The sequence below is a fragment of the Lepidochelys olivacea genome, assembly GCF_965140295.1.
Source record: "Lepidochelys olivacea isolate rLepOli2 genome assembly, chromosome: 2".
In the NCBI taxonomy this organism is placed as follows: Eukaryota; Metazoa; Chordata; order Testudines; family Cheloniidae; genus Lepidochelys; species Lepidochelys olivacea.
In genome coordinates this window covers 159,541,653-159,554,654 of record NC_140412.1, presented here as the reverse complement: position 1 = coordinate 159,554,654, position 13,002 = coordinate 159,541,653, and the positions used below count along the sequence as shown (strand labels likewise).

Below are 13,002 nucleotides of genomic sequence, written 5' to 3'. Positions count from 1 at the left end.
GAGAAATCGAGTGGGTTTTTACAGAGTGTAGGTCAGCGCAGAATTCAGCTTTGTGTAGGCTGGAGAGGTAGGAAGAGGGGAAAAGAGATAGCAAGGGAGGACTCTTTGGGCCTGATTCTGATCTCGCTTTGTCCAGTTTTACGAAGTGTAATTGCATTGAAATCAGTGGATTTATTTCTGATCTTAAACAGTGTGAGAGAAATCAGATCTATAGACAGACATCATTTGTATCTAACAAGCCTTTTGTGGAGCGACAATAAATTCCCAGGTTATATATATATTATAATAACTGCCACTGTTGTTTCAAGTACTGTTAGCACAAGTTAAATTTCTCCCTGTTGTATCTCTTTTATTCCATTTTTCCTCATGCTCCTATTTATGTGAAACACATTCCCTCCTTCCCCACCCCCTACGGAGAGAGTTGACTCCTTCAACCCACATACCACGTTTTACTCTCCCTTATATGTTCATGTATTTTCCTTCTGGAGCCTGTTGTCATTGCTGTATCAACCACAGGGGCCCACTAGATAGCAGTGTTAGTGGGGAGCAAGGGAATAAGTGAAGGAGCTGAATGTGGGTTTTCCACGCTGCATTTCTGCCAGGTTGAAATGCAGCCATGTTTATAATGATAAGCAGTACTGATTAAGGCACAGGTTATTTTCTGGGATTAATGACAAGCTGGGAAGCCTTGATAATGTGACAGGGGGCTCGGCTTACCAATAACATGACCTAGTGGTTAGCTTGCAGGCCTCTACTTTCCCCGCCCCCATCTCCCGTGCCTCTCATCAGCAACTCTTCCAATAATGTGAAAGCCTGCCTCTTGGGGATGACAACTTGACCCTCCAGCAAAGTCACCAGTTCGGTTCATCCCCCTTCAGGGTAACAAAATCTAAAGAGGTATGAAGAATCCCACATTCTCAAAACAGAAAGGGTCTTCAGCCCACTTCCGGACGTTTATGCAGGGTTCAGCCTCACATCAGGGCTCTCAGCATCTCTACCCTCTCCTCACTCCTGAAAGGAGGGGTGGGAAAGGAGGAACATGCTCCTTTCCATAACAATGGTCACAGGGAGTTGTTAGGAGAGTCCAGATCTTCCCATTCCACAGGGCTCTGGCCCCGGGCCCTATGAGAGGTAACAATATCAAGCACCCTGCAATTCCTTGAACCTCCTTCCCTGGGTCACTTCCACTGTTCGCCTCTCCCCAAAGTCTCAAAGTCTAACATAAGACAGCAAAAATAAAGAGTAATTTGAACCTTCAGGTCTCGGCTGGAAGCCCCTTCCTTGTAATGGGGGTTTGTGCAACACCCTTGTTCAGGAGCTCTCAACATAGGTCTGTCCTCCCACCTTACCTGAGCCACCTGGCTACCTTTTAAACTCCTTTCTCTAGCTGGAACATGCTTTGCAGGTGCGGTGGGGCACTCACTTGGGCCCAGAACTGCTCCTTAGCCTCTTCACTCCTAGTGTGGGGTTTATGCACCGCATTACGTTGTAAAAAATTACTCTCTGCCAGGCTGAGGCTGGGATTTAGTTTATATTCATGCCTAAAATGAATAATCAGGAGAAACCTCATTTTCTGGAGTTCTGCAGCCCTACTTCTTAGTATCCTTGCTGGCCATCTCAGCACGGAGACTAAAGTTTGAATGGGCCCAGAAATTAAATCACCTTTCCCCTCCTAAAGGTGGAACTTTCAGGCCAGGGCTGGGGTAGGATGGCAGTGTTATAGTTGGACTGCTATTACCCATTCCTGTTTTGTAGATAGAGGACATCAGTTTCCATTACTGTCAAGATAGCACCTATCACGAGCATTAAATTAACATTTTTAGAAAGGACTTATAGTATGCAAATATAGAGTGCAAGTGCGTGGTGCCATCCCCAGCTGTCATAGCCCTCAGCAGGCATCAACTGGATACATTGGTAAAGGGCCAAAAGGGCCGTTCCCTTTTTTCGTCAAAAATCAACTTTTCATAATTGCCCGTAAAATAGATTAGGGTAGGTTCTTTGGAGCTTTTGATATTTCATTTTCATTTTTCTGTTCACATTTTGGAAGATTTGTATTCTCGTGAATTTTGGAAGGCTGATTTTCTCGCCTAATGCCAACAGTAATGAGGTCAAGCACTCTGCAGTATGGTAAAGGCTTTTCCATGCAGCTTTGCCAATACCCCGCAGAACCAGCTCTGTGCCAATTCTGAGCATCATGTGCCCAATATAAAAGGACTCCAAGGAAGCATTTACACTGTACTGGAGAATTATTACATGACTTTAAAATGGTTTGGACTTGTACACAGCCAGTGTTAACAGGCTGTCTGAAACCCTGAAGATTCGCCATGAAGGGCCGAATTCAGATACGTATGGTATCAGCAGAAGGGTGTTGGATTTCAAAAAAGCAATTTAGGAGAAATTTAAAAATCAAGTGTGTAAGGTGGAATAGGAGGAAATATTCAAATCTGCCAGTCTGAAATAAGGCTAAGGCAGCCTACAAAACACTTTGAATAAGGCCCAGCAAGTTTCAATTCTTCGGTAAAAGAAGAATGTAAGCAACAAGAAGAGACTTGTGTGATTTCATAAGGGATTGCTCAAAGATCTGAGGTGAAAAAGAAACAAAGCTGTACTGGGAATAGCAAAGTGTACAGGAAACCAAACAAGCATACAGGGAGTCAGTTAAAGCCTTCAGGGAAAAGTTAAAGATTGCAAAAATAAAAACTAGAAAGAGTTAATACAAGCCAGATGGGGTGAGGAGAACAAGAAGAGCATTTACCAATAGAGAGGGGGTACAGGCGGGAAAGAAAAATGGGAGAGAAAGTGGACCTGTTGTTACTAAATGATATGGGTTAATCAATCTGGGAGGGAAATAATGTGCAACATGTATGTTCAGTATGAGGGAGAAATCTGGAAAGCACAAAAGCTGAAAGAGAGCTGGTGTGATAATGGCTAGAAAGATTAGAACAACAAACATGAGTTTGATCGCTACATGGTGACACTGTAGTCAAAAATATGAGTGCAGTTTTGGGCTTCATCTAAAGAGTCATCTGGTCAATGGGACAGGGAGGCAATAGGTACCTCTCTCTATGGCTCTGGCGAAAGCATACCTGGAATACTGTACTCAGTTCTAGGTACTAGATCATGGGCAAGATGTTGGAAAATGGGAGCTCAAAGAAAAGCAAGGAAAAAAAAAAGGTGGCTGAATAGATTGGGGAGAGAAATGCAAAGAGCTAATAACTTTGTTAAGTTATGATGAGGGAGAAAATAAGTTTGCAAATCTATGAAGAAAATAAACACCAAGAAGGGAATGTAATTTATTTTGAGTGATACAAGGAATTAGAACTAGAAATAATGGGATAAAATAATAAGTAATTGTAACAATAAAGGCTAAAGAAAAAGGAATTTTAGGTTAAACACTAGGGGAAACTGCCTGGTAGTGAGACTTATTAGTCTGTGAAACAGTCTCCTAAGGGAAGTGTTGGAAGCATCATTGCTTGGAATATTTAAAACGTATCTGGATAAAATACAAGCAAATGTACTATAGGGAACAATCCTGCAGTAGCAGGGGAAAATATCTGATGATCTAATAGGGCTTTTCTGTCTCTGACTTTTTGATGGGGTGAAACATTCCAACTCTATCCTCATAGTCACAGTATCGGTAAATTAGACAAGTGTACTTAGCAGCCACATTTTCGACTGTGGCCATTGATTTTGATTGTCTCAATTTTAGGGTGCCCCCCTTCAGATACCCTTGGACCTTTTTAGTGGTGCTGATCATCTTCAACAGCATTGACGTCAGCTAGAGTTGTGGGTGCTCAGCGCCTCTGAAAAAGGAGACCTACTGTGTCCCAGCAGGGCACACCTAACATCAGTGGCCGTCACGGTTCACAACAAAATTTTCTACAGTTGATTTTTTTTCATTACTATACTACTCACCCACACTTAAAGACACTAATACAGGCAAGATAAAAAACAAAGAGAACATTTCTCACTTTCATTCATTGTACACAGCACAGTCTCGCCTTCATGGACTTTTTTTTTTAACAGCAGAATAACCTGGAGCCTTTTTTTCCACACTTGTCTATATAATCCATCCCTGACAGGTCTGTAAAACAAAATATCACCAGCTCCTCTGTTATCATGAAATAAATAACCTCTTCTAATTTTAATCCATTTCACATTAATATGTAACATAAAAGAAAGTGTCTTTGAGAGTTGGCTTCTCAGCAAGTTAATCCAAGGAGGAAAAATGCCAGCTAAGTCAATGTTCATTCTGTACTTTCTATTTCTTGTGAACACTGGCAAGGTATTTATGATTGATTGATTGTGCACTTCCTATACATAATTTCAGTGACAGCCCACAGTCCCTTACTACTTTGCCAGTCTGACAAAAGGGAGTGATTCATTGGAAGAGTGTTAGCAATCCAGACATTTTCTTATTGCCAGTGGCTGCTGCAACTTCCCAAAAACAAACCACGTGACAAACATTTCTTGTATCTGGTAAGCATGATATTCTGATCAGTACACAGATACAATGAATTGATATAAGCAGAAGGCACTGTTTCCATTGCTACTGATTTCGTACAGTGGATGAGCACAGGGACTGTCATCACTAGTACCACCAGCACTGGAAGGAAGATAGTAGAAGGTTGCAGTAGATAACTGTGGTGAAATTTTATACAAATTACTAGCCTGCTAGCCAAATAGAAGTAGGATGTGTTATAAAACCTTCTGCAACACAAAAGGGTGGAATAGTGTCTTCTCTTTCAGAATGGCCATAACGTGTCAGTGAGCTGTAGAAACTGATGAAGGGTCTCAAGCATATGCCTTACTTTTAGCATAGGAGCAGTCCCATTGAAGACCTTGTTGAATTGAGGTTTTAAGTATCAGATGTTGAATACATAAACATGGATCACCAGTTAACATGACTGACTCAGTCATTCGTTCTTTCAAGGTAGATGAACTGAGTGATGGCACATGTAATTTACTGTCTTTTTTTCAGGTACATTAATAGTTGGCTTTATACAGGGCTTAATCCTGATGTCTTTGCTGGTGCAAAATTAATATCAAAGTGCAACAGTAGCAACCTGCGTAATAAAGGCTTTGGGATGTTGCTTGTAGTTTGTCAAATGCTTTGGGATGAAAGCATAAATGTATGATATTATTGTGACTTTTAAAATGGTTTTCACGTCCATAAATGAATTTAGATTACGGCTCCTGTCAGATTAGTGTTTCAACAACACTGTAAAGTTGGTGGCAGGATTTTATAACAGAGTGATCACTGGTTTATTGTGAGGACTGTTTTTTACTCCCGAGATTGATGGTGCTATAATGATTATTAAACTGGCAATATTTAGAAAAATGATGGAACTTCACACATCATGTTCGCAGTCTAAAGGTTACTCTTTATGCCAAGCTTTGTTACCACTTGTTAAGCTTCCTGTTTTTTTTTAACATGACTAATTTGTTTTCCTTTCTATGCAGAAGACATAACTATTAGCTGATTAGGGAAATAGCTCTCTCTCTCATACAGTTTGACTGAGTATTTCAGAAACCCAGATTTGTCAGTTGCACTGTCAAGATCTCTGTCAACCACTTGGATTGTAAGGAGTTGGTTTTTGTTTTAATTTTTCTGTTCCATTAGCAATAGGGTGGCATAGGTAATGCGTTCTGTTTTGTGCTAAGACCCTGTGCCTCTGGATTGCTCATTTGGCATGGAACTCATCCTATATCTAATCCATCATGTGAATTAGGTGTGAAAATAATAGTGTGTGTCTACCTCTTAGCATTAAGTAAACTATCCCTCATTTTTAACATTGATTTTCCTTCTATTGCCCATTGAAATGATGACTAAGTAATTGAAAATTTAAAAAACCACGTATCCAGTATACTTTTCATAGAACAAACCAATGACTGGCAACATTTTCCATTTTCTAGTAACATATGGCTTTATACAGAGTTTGCATTGTGTCATTTTTGTTACATTTATAACTACTTAGACACAGTTTAGGGTACATCAACAGTACGAAATTATTTTGAAATTATTCTATTTGAATTTTCAGAAGCGATTTTATACATTCGGTCTTCTGTGTCCCCACTAAAGCGTGTGAATTTGGCAGAGTGCATCCACAGTACCGAGGCTAGCATTGAATGTTGGAGCGGTGCACTATGGGTAGCTATCCCACAGTTCCCGCAGTCCACGCCGCCCATTGGAATTCTGGGTTAAGCTCCCAGTGCATGATGGGGCAAAAACATTTTCGCGAGTGTTTCTGGGTGTGTGTCGTCAGCCGCTCCTCCCTTTGTGAAAGCTATGGCAGACAATTGTTTTACACCTTTTTGGCATCCAGACACCATACTGCTTTCAGCAGACAGTGCACCACTGCTCTCCTGCTACTATGAATCCACCTCGCATTTCCTCTCGTCTTCCTATGTAATCTCTAGTATCTACTCTTTCCCTTCCTCATTGAACGCTTCCGCTGCCAACTCTGCTCAGCCACCGTGAACCGAGCAGCACAGCTTCCTCCGCCAACTCTGCTCTCCCGCTCTTGCTGCGCTACCGAGCTTCTCCATGTTGTCTGTCCTGGGCTCCCGCCTCCGTGAAAGCTACAGAAGACAACCATTTCCCACCTTTTTTCAGCTATCGTGAACCGAACAGCACCTCTTCTGCTGCCACTCTGCTCTCCTACGTTTCATGCCATTTTTCCAGGATTACCCGTGCAGGCACCATAGCTATGGAGCCCGTTCAGATCTCCACTGTAGTTTTGACCATTGTAAATACCTCACACATTATCCAGCAGTATGTGCAGTACCTGCAAAACTGGGCGAGGAAGCGACGACAGCACGATTACTATACTGATGAGGACATGGACACAGACATTCCTAGAAGCACGGCATGTGGCGATTGGGAGATCCTGGTAGTGTTGGGCCAGGTTCGTGCCGTGGAACGCTGATTCTGGGCCCTGGAAACAAGCACAGACTGGTGGGACCACATAGTGTTGAAGGTATGGGATGATTCCCAGTGGCTGCGAAACTTTCGTATGCATAGGGCCACTTTCATGGAACTTTGTGACTTGCTGTGCCCTGCCCTGAAGCTCAAAGACACCAAAATGAAAGCAGCCCTCACAGTTGAGAAGCGAGTGGCCATAGCCCTGTAGAAGCTTGCAACGCCCGACAGCTACTGGTCATTCGGGAATCAGTTTGGAGTGGGCAAATCTACTGTGGGGGCTGCTGTGCTGCAAGTAGCCAACACAATCATTGACCAGCTGCTATCAAGGGTGGTGACTTTGGGAAATGTGCAGACCATTGTGGATGGCTTTAATGCGTTGGGGTTCCCTAACTGCAGCGGGGCGATAGACAGAACGAATATCCCTATCTTGGCCCTGGAATACTGGGGCAGCCAATACATAAACTGCAAAGGGTACTTTTCCATGATGCTGCAAGCACTGGTGGATCACAAAGGATGTTTCACCGACATCAACGTGGGATGGCCGGAAAAGGTGCATGATGCTCACATCTTCAGGAACTCTGGTCTGATTGAACAGCTGCAGGAAGGGACTTACTTCCCAGACCGGAAAATTACTGTTGGGGATGTTGAAATTCCTATAGTTATCCTCGGGGACCCAGCCTACCCCTTAATGCCATGGCTTATGAAACCGTACACAGGCACCCTGGACAGTAGTAAGGAGCAGTTCAACTGTAGGCTGAGCAAGTGCAGAATGGTGGTAGAATGTGCTTTTGGATGTTTGAAAGCGCGCTGGTGCAGTTTACTGACTTGGTTAGATCTCAGCACAATATTGCTCCACAATATCTGTGAGAGTAAAGGGGAGACATTTATGGTGGGGTGGGAGGTTGAGGCAACTCGCCTGGTGGCCAGTTTCGCACAGCCAGACAAGAGGGCGATTAGAAGAGCGCAGCAGGGTGCGCTTCGTATCAGAGAAGCTTTGAAAGCCGGTTTCATGACTGGCCAGGGTACGGTGTGACAGTTGTGTTTGTTTCTTTTAAAAAAAGAAAAGGAGTACTTGTGGCACCTTAGAAACTAACCAAATAAATTGGTTAGTCTCTAAGGTGCCACAAGTACTCCTTTTCTTTTTGCGAATACAGACTAACACGGCTGTTACTCTGAAACGTTTCTTTTAAAGTTACCCCCCCCCATATATATATATATATGAACGAATCAAGTTTGACAAACCAGAAAACCCAATATGAGACCCATTCTCCAAATTAGCTAAAGAACCCTCTGATTTCTATCTGAGCAAAAAAAAAAAAAAAAAGGCTTCCCTATCAGAATTAAAAATATATGCTGTTTCTGATCTTTATGTGAATTTGGCTTTGCTGGAGAGAGGACTGGTGCTGACAAACTTAGAGCTGTCAATTCATCCCAGAGAAAGAACTTTTTCTTTTGGCTTGCTTATATGGTCCAAAAATATCTGGGAATTTAGGAACTTCATTATTAAATAGATTTTCCTCCTTTTTTCATAGACTATCAGCCTCATACATTCCTGGTCAAGATGGACTACTGGACTGCTAAAAACCTAAATAGTAATTTTTGTGTGTACATAGATATAGATTCATACACTCCTGAAGTCTATATATATGTACAGATTATTAGATATACTAGTGCAAGGTACTTAACACTTAAGCTAACACAATAACAAGCAAAATAACACTTATATAAATATACTAGCATATAGGTCGACTCCACACAACACATAAAATTGTGTTTCCACAGAGCACATAAGAAGCCCATCTGAATACAGTCCAGCACTATATGAGAATGAAGTAGAGTTTCCAGGCAGCTAATAGGAGGAGCAATAAAGAAGAAAACAAAAACAAGGGAGGTACATTTTGAGAATAAGTCTGAGGATTTCCAGGTTCAGCAGCAGTCAGCGTAGAGGCAGACTGGGGTCTTCATGGCCTTGTTCATCAATGTACTTAACTTCAGCATGTACTTAACTTTAAGCATGTGCTTGTGTCCCATCAACATGAATGGGATTTAAGCACATGTTGAAGCAGCTTGCTAAATTGGAACTTCTCCACTCACAGAACATCTGCAGCTGTCCTCAGTGTTGTGGATGTGGTTAGAAGAGCCACAAGCCCTAACTGCTTCATTTTGGATCTGTATACATTATTCATTGGAAAAAAGAACTTCCACAAGGTCACTGCACCAGCCTTGAAATGTGGAGATGAATTTAGTAGCCTTTTGTCATAAAATGAGCCTTTTTCACAGGAAAAAGTAATGGATAGCCATTTCTTAAATCTACTCTGGTGGTTGTGATTCAGAACAAGTCAGGGGAAAGTACTAGCTGCAGATCAGCTCTCCAGATCAGATTAATCATGTCTAACTCTTTTTAACCAGTGGAAGCGGATTTTGGAGACTAACCACAGAATATGAGCTTTTTCCTTGGCTGGTCTCATCTCCAACAGTTGTTTTTCAGTCTTGGATCAAACTTGTGCAACTAGCACAATGCTCATGGTGTTCATTTTATGGTTATTAGCTTCCATTTTGCTTCCCTACTGCTTGTGTGTGCCTAGTTTAAAACACATGGATGTGATCAGAACTCCCATTGCATGTCTGAAGGTTTTTTTCTGGACTTTTTATACGACTCCACGTAGGATTTTAATAACCCGTTAGCCATCCTCAGAGTGTCTAACAGCTGATTAGAAATCACTGGTTTGGGAAGCTGTCACTGGAGGGATTGAGAAGGACGGGCCAGCAGTTGTTTATACAATAACTCCTGATCTCACCATTAATCCACTTCTGTCCATTACTTGCTGAAAAGAGCACAAGTGTCTGCCTTCAAAGAGATCACCATTGAATGTGAAGGCTGTATCTTCCCAATTTTCCCAGAATATTGTTCAGCTCAGTTCTGAATCTCTTATTCCCCAAAATAAGATCTCGGTATTTACAGTGACAGTTTGCTGCATTAGCTCAGGGCTACTTTCGAGGCAGTGGGGCTTCCTTCATGACAGCAGTAAACTCTTGTGTGTCATTTATTTATATTGCAATAGGAGCTCTTAGTTCATTCCTTCTTATAATGCATATTTGTATGGACTAAAAATGTAGCTATTGTGAAATGTGGCTGGTCTGTCCTGCCCACCTTTGTTTTCAGAATGAACTTTATAGTGAAATATTGTTTAATTAACATTTTCTTCTTTTTGTTCTCATAAATATTCACTTACTGTGTTGTTTTTTTCCTGTTCCAGGAGGTTGGGAGCATTATTGGAAAGGTCAGTAATTTACTTTAAGAATTATTTTTTTAATTCATGTCTCAATATCCTATATCAATTGACCACTGCAATAGGGACTAATTTTTCCCCATTTGTTTAACAGAAAGGGGAGACAGTTAAGAAGATGAGGGAGGAGGTAAGAGAGAAACTTTGATGTCTTTATTTCTTTCTGTCAGAGTAGAACTAGATGTGTATGGAATAACAGTGCCACCAGGTGGCTGGAAAGATTAATACCAACTATTTATTATTATATGTGGTGTTGTTTTAATACATAAGCCAAAATTAAACAGTTTTTATTAATATAAGCTTCCCATAAAGCTGTCTCAGGTTTTTTGTCTTCTTTAAAGGAAACTAAAAGTGGATAATTTCTACAGCACTGTGCCTGTAACCCTATTGTCTCAGAGCTTATTTAGTCAGTAGGGTTCTAAGTGTCACAGAAACTCTTAGGGTTCTATTCTCCCACTAACTCACATTCATGGAGTTTGGTTCCAGAGCTGAATTTTCCAAAGGTTAGGATTATGGGTGGGTGTTGAATACAGGGATTTGGATTGACACATTATAGGAGGTGGGGGCCATCCAAAAAGTCTGGCTGTCTCTCAGAGCTGGAGTGGTCCATGTGGTACAGGCTCATCTCTTACCACTCCCTTTGTCAACACTTGGCGATAAGAAGATAAACCTGCAAACTGGAGACATCATACCTGTTGTAAAGATGCAAAAAAGGCACCTTTTCCCCCATTCCTGGAGTTTAGATTTATGAACAAAAAGATTAATTCAAAGCTGATATCACATAAATCTCACTCCAAATCAACTCCCTAGGCTTGGCTGCTCATAGGTTTACTTTCCAATCAGCTGATCTGTCCCAGACCCTAAATCTCCTACTTCAGGGCTTCAGCCAGTCACTTGTAGGGGCCAGGAAATGTTTCCCCCTGCTACTTCCCCACTTCCCCCCATGTATTCTTGCTGTTGGGTTTTGTTTGTTTTTCATGGTGTTGTTTTTTGTCTTTGTTGTTGTTTTGTTTTGTTTGTGGCATCAAAGATGGCTACAGCTGGAGCTGGGACACTGCACTGTGTGGACTGAAGCTCTGAGCATTCTTTCTCTCAGGTGCTTGGCTGGCTGGTTCTTGCTCACACATTCAGGGTCTATCTGATCCCATATGCAGGGTTGAGAAGGAATTTTCCCTTCAGTCAGATTGGCAGTGACCTGGGGGAGAGGAGTTGCTCTCCTCTGCAATGTGGAGTCAGATTCTGTGCCAGGATTATCTGGGTATATCTCAGTCAGTTCTCTGCCATTGCAGGGGCCTTGGGTATTAGTGCACGTTGGTCCCTCCTGTTTTCTGCTGTGGCACATAACAGCTTAGTCTCCTGAGAGCTGTAACATATTAGTCTAATTTCAGTTGTTGGTTTTAATGTGCAGGTGCTCGGTGGTATTGGTGGTCTGTGATATACAGGAGGTCAGATTTGATCTGGTGGTCCCTTCTGGCCTTAAATTCTCGGACTCTAGCTACCGGTCCTCAGAGGTCTACCCCACCTTTCTTATACTCAGGATGGAGTCTAAAAAGTCACATCTGCCCCACTGAGTCAGCAGAAACTAACCTGCAGCTCCCTGCAGGGTTCCATTGCCTGTTAAAAGGATGAGGCAATCTACCTTTTTGAAAGTAAAAAATTCAGTTATACAGAGAATGTACCGAGAATTGTTTAATTTAGTTTTAGGGTTTCAGCAGTGCATATTCTGCCAGTTGCTTTGTTAGGCACTTGTAGAAAGTCTCCCTTAAGGAAATTTTAAAACATGCGGTGTAGAAGAATACTCTGATATGCCCTTTCAATACATGCACTGAAGAGTTTCTTTTCAGCCAGACTGATGTCAGAGCTCTCTTTTTGCAGACACAACTTTCACCCATGTGTTGACTCATTAAATACAGGTAACAGGTTTCAGAGTGGTAGCCATGTTAGTCTATATCAGCAAAAACAACGAGGAGTACTTGTGGAGTAAGGTGCCACAAGTACTCCTTGTTGTTTTTGTAAATACAGGTATTTATTTAGATTTATGAAAGAAGTAAGTGGTGTGTTTCTGATGCTCCAGATGCCCCTGATATTCATTAAACAAACAATAATCAGTTAATCAAAATGAATTGCTGGTGCTAATCTTATTGTTCCCACCAACAGGCAGCTAGAGCTCCACTCACTCAGATTTGTGCCCACAGGTGAGTGCAAAACTGTGGGCACAGATTTTGTGTGTGCATGTTGAATCTACAAAAGAGAAGCCCCCTCTCCCCAGTAACTCTTTTTCTGAAAACTTATTCCCTGGTCCCTGCAATCGAACCTGTAAGGTGTAAAAAAATAATTTGTCTCATTTTTTCACAATATATGGAAATTTTCCTCCTTATGCTCCTGAGGACACTAGAAGCACACCTTCTAATTTTTGGTATTAAGGGGTTGATTTAAAAAAGAATAAGGGCAAAGAGTATCTGGGATAAACATGATATGGAGACATATCATCTTAGTCCTCAAACTCTGAAGTGAATGTTGTATACATAGTAAAAAGGAAATTACATATAATTCCTGTAACTGATCGCTTTCTTTTGTGCTTTCCTTTAAAGAAATAGAACACAATTATTTCTATCTAGGCTTTTCTGGCAGATGTCATGATAGCAAATAACACACCATATTTTGAGGAGTGGCACTTGGGCTGTCTGTGTCATTCTCTAAGCTACCAGCGGCCTGGCACAGCCTAACTGATATGTCTCCAGAAAACTACAGTCCAGTGAAATTCCTTTCACTTCATGCATAAGGCTGCCA

General features: G+C 41.6%; 1 protein-coding gene across 12 annotated transcripts in view; it reads left to right on the top strand.

Annotated features, from left to right (window-relative positions):
* Window positions 1-13,002, top strand: part of LOC311516291 (poly(rC)-binding protein 3-like) — a 723,448-nt gene that overhangs the window by 650,084 nt on the left and 60,362 nt on the right. For all 12 annotated transcript variants that reach the window (XM_084620199.1, XM_084620200.1, XM_084620207.1 and 9 more), the window contains 2 exons: window positions 10,183-10,206; window positions 10,310-10,342. In XM_084620199.1, coding sequence (XP_084476325.1) covers window positions 10,183-10,206; window positions 10,310-10,342 — 57 coding nt within the window. The remainder of the gene's footprint in view (window positions 1-10,182; window positions 10,207-10,309; window positions 10,343-13,002) is intronic.